General features: G+C 41.5%; 2 gene segments (V, D, J or C); both read left to right on the top strand.

Annotated features, from left to right (window-relative positions):
* LOC105893723 overlaps positions 1-18,086 on the top strand; it is a 137,596-nt gene that overhangs the window by 13,065 nt on the left and 106,445 nt on the right. Inside the window, 1 exon segment of the V gene segment in view lies at positions 2,395-2,416. Within this exon segment, the coding sequence occupies positions 2,395-2,416 (22 nt within the window).
* Positions 4,571-16,704, top strand: LOC116224116. The segment is given in 5 exon segments: positions 4,571-4,649; positions 4,755-5,059; positions 6,932-6,934; positions 14,484-14,535; positions 16,178-16,704. Coding segments are annotated over 5 exon segments (711 nt in total).

Below are 18,086 nucleotides of genomic sequence, written 5' to 3'. Positions count from 1 at the left end.
AAAGAGACTGTATGTAATGTCCCGTAATGTAAATCCCTTGAGAACACTTGAACTTCTGGCGATAGCGCTGCTCTATTCTGGGACTAGCAGACCCACTCAGGCCTGGCAATGCAAATAGAAGTTTCCCCCACAGAGAGCTCTGTTTCCTGGGTTACACCTACAGCCAGAAACTGCAATGAGACAGCTGTGCTCAGTTACACTGCTTTACTTTCACTCAGGACAACTCAGGTATTCTGAGACATGGCATTGCATGACGAGGATCTAAACTATATTTAGCTTCATTCACACATGAAGGTACCACCAGACTATCACCAAAAATAAAACTTTTTTTTTTTTTTTACAGACACACAGACAGACAGACAGACACAAACAAATACACAGCACCATACCCTCTTCAAGCTAGTAGCACCCCCTGCTGGTGGAGACTGATACACTGCTACTCTCATAGAGATACAAACATATTTAATCATCATGAACATGAGGACACACTGCTACTCTCATAGAGATACAAACACATTTAATCATCATGAACATGAGGACACACTGCTACTCTCATAGAGATACAAACATATTTTATCATCATGAACATGAGGACATACTGTCAGAGAGATACAAACATATTTAATCATCATGGAGATCAAGAAATGGTAGCTCATTTAATTAATGATCATGTAAAGGGCATTTTAGTTAAATAATGTAAAACTAATATAATCATCATAATTGAAGCCATATTTATACATTTACAGTACACACATAATTAAACATACAAACAGAGTATTCAAATTCACATATGGCTTTCCCTCTTCATTTCTTAATGACATGACATGGTCCTACACCCCAAACGAGTCTGACAGCCATGAAGCTTAAATAAATAGGTCCGGTCATCGTCTGTTTCACTCAGCTGAATCATTTACATCAATGTGTCACTTTGATTGAGTCACAGTTCTAGTTTTGGGGATTATTTATCATCCTATGGATTCAGTACTTCATGAGTAAGAGCTGATTCTCACTGTGAGGAACTCAACAATGACAACTGAGACATCTTACACACACTACATACTTCACACACACATTTTACAGCACCCCACACACTTCATACTTCACACACACATTTTACAGCACCCCACACGTGAGTTTATAATGTACATAGAGAGATGAAGGGACCTGTCGGTCATCTGAACCTGAACCTGAGTCCATCAGAGTCTCTCATCACAAAGCCAGTGTAACCCTTGGAATCCTCTGGAGGGGTTGGTGGTGTTGGCAAAAGAGTTCACGTAGACAAACGAGTTCAAACTGAGATAGTTTAGTTGTTCTCCAACGCCATCCCAAGAACACTCTCCTCTCCACTCTCCTACTTCACTCCTTTCTCCACAGACTGGGCCAGCATGCCATCTACCTCTGACTGGATCACAGACTGGGCCATCTACCTCTGACTGGATCACAGACTGGGCCATCTACCTCTGACTGGATCACAGACTGGGCCATCTACCTCTGACTGGATCACAGACTGGGCCATCTTCCTCTGACTGGATCACAGACTGGGCCATCTACCTCTGACTGGATCACAGACTGGGCCATCTACCTCTGACTGGATCACAGACTGGGCCATCTACCTCTGACTGGATCAAAGACTGCATATGGAGAGAGGTGCGGTAGGCATGCTATCTGGTTGGTGGTGCTGAATTTGTGTTGATTTTGTGCTGAACTGAACTGGTTCATCCACTGGTTCGTCATTTGGACTCTTGCTGAACACATCAGTGTAGGACAGTAGCAGAGATTTTAGCTCAGAAAACTGGGGATCTGAAAGGCTGCCACACCTCACATCAAATGATGAAGACTGTGATGACACTGACGGGGCTGTTACACCTCACATCAAATGATGAGGACTGTGATGTCACTGACGGGGCTGTTACACCTCACATCAAATGGTGAAGACTGTGATGTCACTGACAGGGCTGTTACACCTCACATCAAATGATGAAGACTGTGATGTCACTGACAGGGCTGTTACCTGACAAACTGAGGGTGTATCTGTGCAGATCTCATTGTCTGATACAGGAATGAACTGTCCTAACTGCATACCTGGCTGAAGTCCAATGGGGGTGTTTGTAGGAGTCATAACACACACACAACAGTGAGGCCACTGTCTGCTTCTGGGAGTGTGTGTGTGGGCTATACTGCAGTCCCATCCCAGTCCATCTGGTAAGGCTCAAGCAGACCACTGTCTCCATGTGGTGCATACAGATTAGCAGCAGAAGGTATCAGCTTGACTGTCCAGTCTTCAGTCTGGGACTCCATCCAGATTCAGTGGCAGTGGAACTGGCAGTGACTTCACTCTGACCATCAGTAATGTCCAGGCTGAGGATGCAGGAGTTTACTACTGTCAGAGTGAACACTATATAAGCAGTAAATATGTGTTCACACAGTGATAAAGCGCTGTACAAAAACCTCCCTCAGTCAGGCTCCACATGACTGCACTGCTGCTGGAGCTCACTGCAGGTGCTGAAGGGTGTGATACACAGTAACTACACAAGTGGTCTGGAAGTCATTATTCACATCCTTGCTTATATCAGTTTGTAGTTATGACAGATGAGAAAATGACATGAGAAGTACTAACTGAATGATAGCAGAAGGCCTCAGTTCGGCCCTGGAGTAACAGAAGCAGAATACCGGGGCTAATCACTGGAGTTCATGCCAGAGGAAAAGCTTTTGTGCTGGCCTGAAAGAGGCCAACAGTGTCCCTACTGGTCTGGCACTGAGTGTTGAGGTGTTTGAGTTTGAGATGACTGATTACCTGAGAAAACGTATTGGATCAGTTAATTTAAGCCATGACTGCCATGCCACAGTTACGCAGGACTCTGGAGTTCTTCCCAGCTGCAGCAATGCAGTCATGTGCAGCTACAAGGCAACATTCACTCTGACGGTGATTAAATCCAGAAGGTGGACAAAGATCTCTGGTGTTTGGCCAGGAGATCAAAGAGACAGCCATCACACAGGGACACCCAACCTGAGCATTTCACTGTGCAAGCATTAACACTGAATATACACTAAAGCTCCAGTTACTCTTTAACTGTTTTTCATCTGGGTACAACATTACACTTGTTCTCCACACTGAGAGAAATACTGGAGTTATACCAGTACACCTATCCTGGGGAATATCCCAAACCTGTCTTCCAGATAAGGAGACAGAATCTGGAGAAGGAGACAGGCGCGGTGTCCTCTGGTAAAGTGTGTTGTGTAACAGTCAGGTAGAGGACTGAACAGTGTGTAGTAGGATGAGTGCACCAGGGGAGATGGATGAGAACAAGGGGACCTCAGATGATGAGCAGAACTGGATTGGACATGACCCTGGCATAATCTAATTTCTGCTGTATTTGCTTTTCCACCTTTTACTTCACAATATTCTCTTTCATTTATAGGCTAATTAAAATCTTACGCCAGTATTTAACAGTGGATATGTCATACTGTTTGTTTACATTATAAATGTTTCCTTCAAACATGTAGAGTTGTACCGTGTAACCTTCTGCTCCTGTGATGCTTCAGCACCTCCTGCAGCAGCAGCAGTGCAGTCATGTGGAGCCTGACTGAGGGAGGTTTTTGTACGGCGCTTTATCACTGTGTGAACACCCACTTACTGCTTATAACGTGTGCACTCTGACAGTAGTAAACTCCTGCATCCTCAGCCTGGACATCACTGATGGTCAGACTAAACTCACTGCCCCCACTGGATCCTTCACCAACAAATCGACTTGGAGTTGAACCAAGGTAGCTTATCCCATAAATTAAAGGTTTGGGAGCTTCTCCAGTTTTCTGAAGATACCAGGAGAGGTAGTTGCTGCGGATGGGGCTGCTGTTTCTGCAGTCCAGTTTGATGGTTTGTCCCACAAGAACAGCTTTCACTGCTGGAGTCTGAGTCACACTGATCTGGCCCCTGCATTCTGAAATATTACAAACATTTCATAGCATCACGTTTGTAAAACAAATTGTAAAATGATTTCAAATAATCCATTTCAGTTTGTAAAATACATTACCTGGAATACAGAACAGGAGTGCCCAGAGGAATTTAATGAGAAAAGTCATTCTTGTCAGATTGTTCTTCTAAAACAGGCTGGTGTTCAGTGTTCCAGTTCTCCTCTTTCTGAGATATAAAGCTCTCAAGAGCAAAAGGTTCACACTTTGGTTATGCAAATATGTCCAACCTCCCCAGTTTCTAACTGGCACCTTCTGATCCCCATTCCCTCTGCTCATGAAAAGAAATAAAGACTCTTCAGTAGGCCAACAGTCTAAACCTAAATGATGTTTTGTTAGATGTATCTGGGCTAACAGCAGTAACTGATAGGCTGCTCAATAATCTATCAATCAATCTACCCATTTCATAGAAAATATTTTCCTACCAATCACATCTACATCTATGTGTGTGTACATACTAATCATTACTGTAACCCTAACGGTCTGTTTCACTCAGGAAAATCATTTACATACAGTAGATGTGTCAGTTTGCATGAGTGGTCACAGTTCTAGTCTTGGGGGGATTATTTATAGCCCTGTGAGTTCACCACTTCATGGGTAAGAGCTGATTCTCATAGTGGAGAACTCAACAATGACTTTCATCTTCATGTTCCTCTGGACACTTGTCCTCTGCTTTCAGAGTAAGTTTTATTTATTTTAACCCAGATCTTGTGTGTAAAGTAAAGATACATGAACATATGTGGGAGGTTAAATATATCTTCCTATTCTACATGTCTTCTCTGCAGTCTCATATGGACAGGTCACTGTGACTCAGACTCCTGCAGTGAAAGCTGTTCAACAGGGAGGATCAGTCACTCTGAACTGTAAAACCAGCAGGGATGTGTATGATGCAGGGAAATCAAACCTTGATTTATACTGGTATCAACAGAAACCTGGAGCAGCTCCTAAACTCATTATCCGTCATGCCAAAACACTTCAGTCTGGGACTCCATCCAGATTCAGTGGCAGTGGAACTCACAGTGACTTCACTCTGACCATCAGTAATGTCCAGGCTGAGGATGCAGGAGTTTACTACTGTCAGAGTTTCCACGTTATAAGTGACTGGGTGTTCACACAGTGATAAAGCGCCGTACAAAAACCTCCCCCAGTCAGGCTCCACATGACTGATTATCACACCAGAATACACACATCTCTATATCTCTACATTTGTAGTCATACACAGGACAAGAGGGGGTTATATCAGCAGAACACACACTTCTCTACTTCTCTACACACACCATTACTAATGCTTTCTTGGCCAAATACATCTAAGAAATATTATTACATTGAATTATTATTTTGAATTATTATTCTGAATGAAACAAATATACAGTTTATCAGAATAACAAATAAAACTGTTCATCGTCCGCACATATATAAGTCAGATATCTCTCTTGCAACACTAACTACCCCACTGCTGTACTGAAGAGAGTTTACTGGAAATTAAAACAAAAACACTAAAAATACTGTTATTTATGTTAGTTTCACTTTAACAACCAGCTGTATGGGAGCAGTTTGAATTGTCCTAAATGTAACAGTGACTGCATTAGAATGACAGTCAGAGAGTTCCGGTCGTCGTGAACATGGAGTAGACGCATTTACTTCACGCTCCCACCTACTTTATAAATGTATAGAATTTAGCCCCTTTTTCCTACCCTACGAATACTCACTTACAACTTTTAACCCCTAATAATCGATCCTGTGAGAAGTTGGCCACGAAAAACAGCAGAAATAAAGAAAGAAAGGAAGACACTACTGCCAAGGATAGCGTAGCTGCTGGCCGTTCTGATATGGACACCATAGCCGCCATGTTAGAAGAACATAGAGCGGCCCTTTCGACTGAATTCAGATCTGCTTTCTCAACCCTCGAGACAAAACTAGACACGATGCAATCAAAAGTAGATGACCAGGACATTCGTTTGCTATCTCTTGAGGCCAATGCCAATGCGGTCAGCGATAGAATTAGGGAATTAGTAACTAGCTGCTCAGCCCTAGCCAACGACAATGCTAAGCTACAGGCAAAGGTGGTGGATTTGGAGGGACGTAGCAGAAGGAATAACATACGTATCATTGGCCTACCTGAGTCAGTCGAGGGCTCACGTCCCACAGAATTCTTTGCTGGGCTACTGGTGGAGGTGTTGGGGGAAAATGTCCTGCCTTCAACACCAGATTTAGACCGTGCTCATCGTGCCCTCACCGCTAAGCCAAAACCAGAGGATTAACCCCGATCAGTTGTCATTTGCTTTCACAAGTTCCAAGTTCGTGATCGGGTGATACGTGAATCCCGCAAGATGAGAGGTAAACTCCAGTATCGTGGCAATCCAATTCATATTTTTGAGGATTACAGTCCGGATGTTTTGAATCAGCGATCTGAATACAGAGATGTCATGAAGGATCTCTACAACCTTGGCCTCAAACCTACTCTGCACTACCCAGCTAAGCTGTTTGTCACGCTTGATAAAGGCAAGAAACGGCTATTCTCTCCCCAAGAGGCTCAAGAGCTTGTGTCTTCGTTAAAACGTCCACGGCCGAACGAGTAGATGGACAGCATGGATACAGAGATTTCAACAGCCATACCACATCACAACCATACGATCTGTGAGTTTCTGACTAGACGTGAGTTAAAGAGGACAGCAGTTCGTTTTTTTTATGTAGCTTGCTATGCTACCTGTCTACTATAACGTCATGCCTGTACCTTGGCTACTTACATTTTCCTTTCTGATGTTATCGCTAATGGTTCTTTAGAAGTGAATGATATTATGGTGAACGATTTTTTGTGTGGTTATAGCCATCAGCATATATGTTGTCACTTTAAAAATTAGGCTAAACTTTTTTTTTTTTTTTTCTACCTACTATTATTAGCCTCCTGAGGCATTGGCTTTACCGTAACACTATCTGAAGGGGTAGCGTCTAAAATGTGTAGTGTGTTAACAAAGAGTTTATTGTAACATTATTGTTTTGTTGTTACTGTTATAAAGTAGGAAGGGGCAGGCCTATAGCCTGGTGGGTTGCGAGTTCGAGACATGAGAGCCCACGAGATGTCATGCAGCAGCAGGAGCTACCTCGGTGGTAGTCTCCAGGCTATGGGGGGGAGGGGGGTGGGTTATTGGTTATGGGTTTCATTTTCATTTAATTTTTATTTGCCAGCTGATATATATATCTTTAGTTTTTCTCTTGACAGTGTATATTTACTTTGCTTTACAAAGCTAGATAATAGCACATCATAATTCTACAACTCAAGTGCATGGAAGTGGCTATAAGTTTGTCAGTTGGAATGTGAGGGGTCTTGGTCATGTTATGAAACGTGCTAAAGTATTTGCATATCTGAAATCCTTGTCTGCAGACATAATGTTTCTGCAGGAAACACACATTAAACATACCACCAAAGGTAAACTTAAGGTCAGTTGGGTAGACCAACAGTATGAAGCAAATTTTACTACTAAAGCAGCAGGGGTGGCGATCCTAATTAGAAAAAATGTCCCTTTCATTAAGTCCTCTACAATTAATGACCCCAATGGTAGGTTTCTAGTAGTGACTGAAACCCTAAACTCTGTGCCAATAACACTTGTCAACCTTTATGCACCTAATTTTGACGACCCAGACTTCTTTCAGAAGGTCTTTAATTTGATTCCAGACATCTCCAGTACTAATATTATACTAGGGGGGACTTTAACTGCGTGTTAGACCCTCTTCTGGATAAACAGTTTTCCAAATCCCTTCAAAAATCAAACTCCTGTATTCGCCTAAATACTTTGGCTGACAATCTCAACCTAGTTGACATATGGAGGCTTAAGCATCCAACAGTGAGGGACTATTCTTTCTTCTCTCCAGTTCATAAGTCATACTCCCGTATTGATTATTTTTTACTGGACTCAAAACTGTTATCGACTGTGGAAACTGTAACATACCAACCTATTGTAATATCAGATCATGCTCCATTGTCCATGGTACTTAAAATAGGGGAAGGTAGAGCTGGACGCAATCATTGGCGCTTTGACCCCACACTATTAGCAGACGAACAGTTTACTAACCACCTTCAAGAACAGATTTCTCACTTTATCACAGAGAATGACACTGGTGACGTCAATGACTCCATCCTGTGGGAAACACTGAAGGCTGTCATCAGGGGCCATGTCATAGCTTATGTCTCCAGTAAAAGGAAAATTGAAGGCAGTAGACTAAAAGCTATAGAACGTGACCTATCTCTTCAAGAAGATTCATATAAGAATAATCCCAATGACGCCACTCTAGAGACAATCACCAACTTAAAATATGAATATAATACTATACTTTCTCAAAGAGTTGGCTCACTACTTGCTAAAACACAACAAAAATATTTTGAATTGGGTGACAAGCCTCACAGACTTCTTGCAAGACAGCTGCGACATTCACAGGCTACACGCGCCATTCACAAAATAAGAGACAAACAGGGTAACCTCACAACAGATCCAGTCAAAATAAACAAGGCCTTTGCATCATTTTATGAGGACCTGTACCAGTCTAAAGTCAAATCCACGGATCCACAGATAATGAATCACTTTTTAGAGAACAGCCAGCTCCCTACACTAGACGAAACAGCAGCTAAGGCAATGGACGCCGTCATAACGTTGGAGGAGATTGTAACAGCTATTTCTCAATTCCCTAACAACAAAGCCGGTGGCCCGGATGGGTTTACCATTGAATTTTTTAAGAGATACTCATCTAGACTCGCCCCTTTGCTTTTGCGCATGTTCACCCATGCTAAGGAAACTTCAGTACTACCCCCCACACTTTACAATGCAAACATTGCTTTGATCCTCAAAAAAGACAGGGATCCGTTGGATATGTCATCATATCGTCCAATATCTCTTCTCCAGATGGAGACAAAAATACTCAGCAAAGTGTTGGCCAATAGAATGTGTAAATACATAGCCAGCTTAATAGACCCGGACCAGACTGGCTTTGTCCCGGGTAGACATATATATTTCAACCTACGTCGTCTTTTCAACATCATTTACCAGAAACAAAAGGATGAGTCTGTGGTTATCGCATTGGATGCCGAGAAGGCTTTTGATTACATTGAATGGAGGTACATGTTGACTGCCCTGAAATACTTTGGCTTTGGCCTAGAGCAGTGGTTCTCAAAGTGGGGGGCGCGCCCCCCTGGGGGGGCGCGAACACTCTCCAGGGGGGGCGCGATGTCACAGACGGAGAAAAAAAAAAACTACCGCCGACCTGTCACTGGTTAGTGAAAGCTCCCTCAGTGGCGAAATGCAAGGGGCTGGACTGACCCAAACAAATCAAATACGGTTTTGCTCCTGATCCACCAATCAAAACGGAGTTTTTTCATTTGAACGCGAGTTGCACCTAAGTTTCCGAGTATAAAAAAAAAAAACGCAGGCATTGGTAAGCTCTCACCCTGAGATGACTCTGCAGAGTTTGTTCAATTTCTCTTGTTTCCTGTATCATTCAGATATTCATTGCTTTATAAACAGTCTTTTTAAAGACTCACTCCTTCCTTAGTAATACCTTACTGCGCTTGCAGTAGGTCTATTCGTAGCCTATTCTAAGGAGTAATTTGCCCCAGTCTTTTGAAAAAGCTCGTAGCCCCGAGAGCTAGCCTAGCTAGCTACCTTTTCCCAACTGCAGCTAGCCCTTTTCTCCTTAACACCTACCTTTATATTTTTGTATCATCCACCGTGTTGCAACAAATAAAACACCAGCACTTGAATACTATTTTGTGCTGTCCCTGTCTACATTGTGTACAGTTAGTTTTGTTAGGAATCATTGCCTAGCACAGCCTTATCCTTATCCATGTCGTTCACTACCACACATACAAGAACACGACGTTGAAATTAGAACCTTATTAACTTCACACGCACTGTATCAGCAAACAAACACAACTATGGACACGTTTCTGATTCGTAAAAGTCAGAAAGAGAAGCCTGTGGACTTCTTTAAACATGAACGTGTTCGTCCAGCAACAACGAACCACCATCTCCAAGCAGTGTCTGGAGGCATCTTATGTAGTTGCTCATAGAATTGCTAAGCTTGGCCAACTCCATACAATTGCCGAAACACTGATTTTGCCGGCCGCGCAAGACGTGTAGAATAGAAGCTAAACTCAGCGCAATACTTATGTCAAATGACATTGTATCACGCCGAATATCAGAAATCAGTTTGGGTCCTATTTCAAAGAGGACTACCGTTCATTCGCCTAAGTTCGGGATCCATTTCTCTGCTCAGCAGACGAGCTGTCAATAGACATGAAAGAGCAATTGAAGAGTGACAGTAGACTTAAGCATCTCCCCTATTTCGTCATTCTGGATAGCAATGATCACCTTTGCGACATAGCCTTAAAAATGCTCATCCTTTTCGCGTCGACATATTTGTGCCAGGCAGGCTTTTCAAGACTGACTGCGCTCAAAACTAAATACCGCAACCGCGCACAGATCGAGGATGACCTGAGGATATGTTTTCAAACATTGCCCCAAGATTTGAGAACCTTTGCAGTGCAAAGCAGGCTCATGTCTCACATTGACAGACCTGTAGGATTTTTTTTGTAAAGATCACAAGAGGCCCATAATAATAACAGTATCCAAATTATAGCAATAATAACACTAATTATTATTATGATAATAATACAATAATAATAATTGGTCGATAGTCATTAATTATAATAATAATAACATAATGATGGTGATAATAATGAATAGCCTACTAATAGGCCTACTATTACTGATAATAATAATAACAATAGTAATAATAATAATAAATAGTTATAATAATTGTCTGTATGGGCCTAACAATAGCCTAACCTTGACATGTCAGGCCTATCAATAACAATATGCTATCTATCTATCTATCTATATATGGTGGTGTAGTTGAGGGTGGTGGTGGCGGGCCGCGCGCTGGGGGGGCCCCAACTACCCCTAACCAGCTTTGGGGGGGCCCAGCTTGCAAAAGTTTGAGAACCCCTGGCCTAGAGTTTATTAATTGGATTGAGATCATCTATGCTCAACCTAAAGCTTCAATTCTCACTAACGGTGACATCTCACAACCATTCCATCTCCATAGGGGTGTTCGTCAGGGATGCTCTTGTTCACCCTATCTATTTAATCTAGCCATTGAGGCTCTAGCTAGTCAAATTAGGTTGAACAGGGACATTGCTCCAATTAAAATTCACAATATAGAGAATAAGATATCCCTATTTGCAGACGACATCACACTATTTATGTCACACCCCAAATCATCCATTCCACCTTTATTACAGCTAATTGATACTTTTAGCAGTTTTTCTGGCTATAAAATCAACTGGGGAAAAAGTGAACTGATGCCTATATCAGACAAAGTAGACCTAAACTTTCTACGCACCACTCCTTTTAAAATGACAAGAGACCAATTCAGAACTTTGGGTATCATTGCAACAAGGGAGCATGGGAAACTCCTCAGCAGCAACTGGGATTCTAAAATACAACAGTTAAATCAGAATATCCAATTTTGGAACACTCTGCCCATTTTTATGGTGGGTCGCATTAACGCCATAAAAATGGTTGTCCTCCCTAGATTTTTATACATCTTCCAAAATATCCCTGTCTTCATTCCCCTCTATTATTTTAAAAAGATGGACACTATCATATCTGCCTTTATATGGAACAATAAAAAAGCCAGAATATCCAAAAAACACCTAGGGAAGTGTAGGGCAGAAGGTGGTTTTGGGTTGCCAAACTTTAAGCTATACTATTGGGGCGCTAATCTGAATGCGCTACTACACTGGCAAAATGGTATGCCAACAGTCAGTAGTCAAGGGGGCGTGCCCTCATGGCTCCAGATAGAAATATCCGCATGTGGTGCCACCTCCCTCCCAGCACTTCTTAATAACCCGGCGAAAACAAAAACACCTCCCTATATAAACAACCCTGTTATCCTTCACTCCTTAAGAATCTGGAAAGAAATTCAATCTTTTCTTGATTTACCCAAAGTCTACATAGACAGTCCAATTTGTCACAACCATGCTTTCACACCTGCTTTGATGGATCCAGCCTTTTCCAGATGGAAAGCCAAAAATATTGTCTTTGTAAGGGATCTGTACTCTGAAGGTAACCTAATGTCATTTCAACACCTACAACAGACATATGATTTACCGTCTGCACACTTCTTCAGGTTCCTCCAGATTAGGGATTACATCAAGACTCATATACCACACTTCGAGCACATGCCCAAACACAACACACTGGACAGTCTTCGACGCCTTACACCAGGTAGCAGAGGCACGGTTTCCTTTTTATATGATATGCTAAGGGCCCATGAAGTGGTGCCCACTGACAAGTTGAAAAACTATTGGGAGCAGGAACTTAACATGGAAATTTCAATAACTGTTTGGGAGGGAATTATGGATAGAATTCACAGCAGCTCTATCAACTCTAGGCATTCTCTAATTCAATTTAAGGTAGTTCACAGACTCCATTTCTCGAAAGCCAGGTACCATGACATATACCCCAACATTTCTCCTTTATGCGATAAATGTAAACAACAAACTGGTACTCTTACACATCAGTTTTGGTCTTGTTCTAAGCTAACTTCTTTCTGGTCTCTTATATTTGACTACATTTCAAAGGCTTTCCATAAAACTATTACACCAGACCCACTCCTTGCCATCTTTGGTTCAGTGGTGTATGATCCCAACATTACAAGCTATGAAGGGCAAGCCATTTCCCTCTGTACTCTGTTGGCCAGGCGCCTCATTTTGCAACAGTGGAAGTCAGACGCTGGCCCCCTATTCCAACAGTGGCTTAGGGAGTTGGGCAATATATTGCATATGGAAAGACTCCGCTATACGATCACCAACAAAGATAGACACTTCCGAAAAACATGGCAACCTCTGCTAGACAAATGGGCAGCCGCCAGCGAGAAAAAACAGGCCCAATGAGCAACTTCTAGCACTTGAGTTCACAACTTTTCTCTTCTTTTCCTGAACTAGTCTTGTGCATAATGGCCCTCATTCTCGAACATTTTCTGAAGTTTCTTCTGAAATGTTTCTTACGGGCTTCGGAAAAACAACGTAAGCAAAAGACATCCGCCAAATTCATGCACGCTTGAAAATGCGGTCCTACGCAGCAGAAGTTTTCTGGGCTGTGCTCCCCCGGAAGAGTTTTCTTAAATTGAAAGCGCGTTCTCGTGCTCCTGAATTTGCATACATACACGCCCTGCCAGCTCCTTATAAGGGCACGCAACCATAGTGACGTGTGCAGTCGGAATCGACCGAATCTACACGAAAGCAACTCGTAAACGAGTCATGTCAAAGTGGTTTCGTGTACATTACATTTAGTCATTTATCAGACACTTTTGTCCAAAGCGACGTACAAGGGATAGAACAGTCAAGCTACGAGCAATAGAGACCTAGTGTAACAATAAATACTACTTTACATAAGAAATAGAAAAACGAAATAGGAAATAAAAACGAAGTGCAGGAATGTAACTGCTATAAGTGCAAGTTAAGCACTAGTCGAAGTGCCAGTTAGGAAGGGAGGTGCTCTCTGAAGAGTTGGGTCTTCAAAAGCTTCTTAAAGGTAGAGAGGGACGCGCCTGCTCTGGTAGTGCTAGGCAGTTCGTTCCACCAACGTGGAACTACTTGAAAATTCTGGATTGCCGTACTTGCACAGACGGCAGTGCCAAACGACGCTCACTAGACGAGCGCAGCATTCCGGTGTAGTCCTTTTATTTATTTTATGACATCACGGTGCCTCGTAGAATCATGACTATAGGCCTACATGTGAAACGTAATTGTTAATGATACTTTAATCCGAGGATCTGTAGAGCTGATGTGAACGCAATCACCAACGATTTCTCACAAATTCATTAACACGGAGAGTTTTCTTAAATGCGATTCCTCAAAAAACCACAAGATGGCCCACGGGGCCATCTTGTGGTTTTTTAAGGAATCGCATTTGAGAAAACTCTGGCCGAGTTACGACTGCTATTTCGAGTTCGGAAAGTCTTCTGAAGTTCAGAGCAAATCCCAGATGAGAAAACTTTCATGAATGCCAAATGTTGTCCTAAATCCAATTCCTCTTAAATTTCTCTTAAATTCCTCTTAAATTCTTCTTAACTGCGTTCGAGAATGAGGCCCAATGTTATCTGTCAAGATTCAATCTACCCACATATGCTGGCCTTTATTTCTTTATTTTGTATTATTTCAAAATATTTGTTTATTTTTTTTTGATTGTGTTTTCTTTTATTTATTTATTTTTATTTTCCTGAGGGTGGGGGGTGGGGCTTTTGTTGTTTATGTTGTTGTAAAATATCAGAAAATATGAAGGATACCTTTGTAATCTTATTCTGTACAACCCCAATGTACTCTTCATTCAATAAATATATATATATATAAAAAAAAGGAATAAAAGAAATAAAACCCTAAAAAAAAAAAAAAAAAAAAAAAAGAATGACAGTCAGAGTCGCTGTACCTTGAAGAGGTTTTTGTACAGCGTCTCTATGAGTCTGTATCACTGTGGTGGACTTTCGGTGGCGGCACAAGACTCGATGTTGGAAGTAAGTAATATCATCTTTGGTCCTATATAATATATTGGTCTTCATCTTAACGTTTTGGTTAATTTGCCTTTATTGTATCATTTGGTTTTTAAATTAATAATGTTTCAATGGTGTGCTTTATTAGGCAGATAAGTCATACACTTGCGAGTCTGGTTTGGTAATTCAACGAAATAGGCTACTGATATCATTTTGTGCATTTTTATCCGTAATGAATAATGTGATTGGTGGAATATCTTAGCTGATTCAATTTTGCCTGGGATATCAGAAATTAAAGGGATCTTACTAGTGCGCATCAGAGGAGGGGTTTTTGTACGGCCACAGATAGCGTTTGTATCACTGTGGTACACGTTTGGAGGCGGCAGTAGACTTGACGTTGGAAGTAAGTAAACGGTCATACATTTGGATTATTCTGTCAGTATGTGTATGTGTTACTAAAGGCCTAATACGTTGCGCTATGAGCAGAGCAGTTCATGACGGCTACCGATATCTCTGTGTTTAAACTTTTTTCGCATTTTTTGGAACAGTGCAGAACTTGTGCTCTGATCGTAACTGTGTAGTTGTACACTTAGCCTACTTTTTTCCTTCAAATAGTGTATCACAATGTTTTACTCTGCATCCCTTGCATGAGTTCTTAGAAAATAGAAAGGAAGAACAGGCCAAACAGGTTTGTAACTTCGTGTTACTGCTGGTGGTATTGACGTTAAAAGTATGAAGGCAATTTGCCATTTTCGATTGAATGTAGTCTCTGTGCTTTGACCATAACTGTATTTTTTACTTGGAACTGTGTATAGTGACTCAGAATACATCTGTGCGTGTGTATTTGGAAAACTGGTGATGGGAAGATATTTACTGCCCTACAGGGTTTATAACTTCGTGTTACTCTTGTTGTAATCTAGGTGCTGCGCGTCAGAAAGTGGGTAATCCGTTTGACCGACCCCGACCTAAAACTCTGAAATCTGTCATGTTGCACTGAGACATTTCTCCACGATATTAACTAACACATAAGGCTTTTGCGCAGATATATGTCTGTCTGTGCGAATACTTTTTAAAAGTGTGATAGTTATGGAATTTGCACAGATAAATGCCTGTCTATGCGATGTATTTTTAAGCCAATCTTTCGAATCAAGTAGATCGTGTTGCCAATTGCTTAATGCATCACCATGCACATCCTTAGTTCTTCCAGACTGTTTTAAAGCGTAATTTGTGAATTGAACCTGTTCCTTTCACCAAGAGCCAGTATCATATTGCAGCTGTAATATCACATTAAAAGTGGCGGTGATATTTTTCAGCAGCCGACCTCGTTTATTCTTTTCTGTATTACTCTTCGCTTTATTTTATATTCACAACATAGCTATGGCACTTGCGTAGATACATACTTATGCAAAGTCTTTTTAGGCTAATCTTTCGAATTGTGTTGCCAGTATTTTTAATGCATCAACATGCACATCCTTAGTTCTTCCAGACTGTTTAAAAACGGAATAGTCTAACCTAAATAGAACATGTTTCTTTGACCAAGAGCCAGTGTATATGTAATGTACCATCATATTGCATCTGTAATATCAAATTAATAAAAGTGATGGTGATGTTTTTCAGCAGACGACCTTGTTTATTCCTTCCTGTACCTCTTTGCTTTATTTCTCAGGTGACACCAGTCCCAAACTCACAGTCCTGCCCCCCCTGCACACCAGCGGGAGTTCAGCCACGTTGATGTGCCTGGCTAACGGAGGCTTCCCGTCCGACTGGACGCTGAGCTGGAAGGTAGCGGGGAGCAGCAGGAGCGGGGAGACCAGTCGCTGGGGCCCACAGAAGGACGGCCTGTACAGCTGGAGCAACACCCTGACCCTCCCTCTCCAGGAGTGGACCCAGGGGGTCTCAGTGACCTGTGAGGCAAAGCAGGGCTCCCAGACTGTCACTGAGATTCTGAAGAAATCAGACTGCTCTTAAGGTCCCCTTTCAAATGTCTGTCATTAGCCTGATTGAAAGTGTATTTGATAAAGACTCTTCATCTCTGATAGGGACTCTCTCATATTTCTGTTAGTGTGCAGCACTGAGTCACTGTCTTTCCCTCCATTTCCACCTCTTTTACAGCATTTGGGAATCTGAAGTGTTTGTTACTTTGACCCTTTCATGTGTTTTGACCAATTATTAATAAAGGAGTTTGATGAAATTCATCAGAGACTTGATTTTGTATTTTTTGTGTCTTCAGTTCAAGGTATATTTCTAGATCGATGATTGTTGCACCCAATGAAGGCAGTTGTAAGCCACTGCACTAATAATGTTGAAATGTGTATCCTCAAAGTACAGAACATTTCACTAACAAAGTTCTTATACTTGCTGACAACCCTGCTGTCAAATAACTCCTAAAATGACACGTTTGTAACATCACAACTGTATAACATAGATAGGAAATTACTCCGCCTCCAAGAATGTTCTTATTTTTGTCAGTAAAATGGCATAATCAAATTGAATGAAGATAGATATAATTTGACATCCCTTCGTCATTTCAACCATAGATGGTTCATTATGTAGCCAGTAAAAACATTAACAGGTCCATTATGATGCCTTGATGAGATAATTTAGTCTTAAGGCAAAAGTGAGTGTCAGAGTTATGAGGCTGTTAAGTTGTGAGACTTTTACAGATTTAACTAATAATTCAAGTATTAAAACAATTACCTGGATTCTGTACCATAGAAAGATCATTTAAAAGGAATATTGATGTGTTAAACTCCTTCCAAGCTCTCAAACTCTATACTCACTCTTGAGCTCAAAGAGACTGTATGTAATGTCCCCTAATGTAAATCCCTTGAGAACACTTGAACATCTGGCGATAGCGCTGCTCTATTCTGGGACTAGCAGACCCACTCAGGCCTGGCAATGCAAATAGAAGTTTCCCCCACAGAGAGCTCTGTTTCCTGGGTTACACCTACAGCCAGAAACTGCACTGAGACAGCTGTGCTCAGTTACACTGCTTTACTTTCACTCAGGACAACTCAGGTATTCTGAGACATGGCATTGCATGACGAGGATCTAAACTATATTTAACTTCATTCACACAGACCATCACCAAAAAAAATGTATTAACAGACAGACAGACAGACAGACAGACAGACAGAGAGACAGACACACACACCCACACCCACACCCACAAATACGCATCACCATACCCTCTTCTAGCTCGTAGCACCTCCTACTGGTGGAGAATGTTACTGAAATTTGCTAAACATGAGGACACACTCCTACTCTCATAGAGATAGAAACATATTTAATCATCATGAACATGAGGACACACTGCTACTCTCATAGAGATACAAACATATTTAATCATCATGAACATGAGGACACACTGCTACTCTCATAGAGATACAAACATATTTAATCATCATGAACATGAGGACACACTGCTACTCTCATAGAGATACAAACATATTTAATCATCATGAACATGAGGACACACTGCTACTCTCATAGAGATACAAACATATTTAATCATCATGAACATGAGGACACACTGCTACTCTCATAGAGATACAAACATATTTAATCATCATGAA

Source organism: Clupea harengus, chromosome 16 (genome assembly GCF_900700415.2).
Source record: "Clupea harengus chromosome 16, Ch_v2.0.2, whole genome shotgun sequence".
Taxonomy (NCBI): Eukaryota; Metazoa; Chordata; class Actinopteri; order Clupeiformes; family Clupeidae; genus Clupea; species Clupea harengus.
The sequence above is the reverse complement of the archived record's forward strand: the minus strand, read 5'-3'. Positions and strand labels throughout refer to the sequence as shown.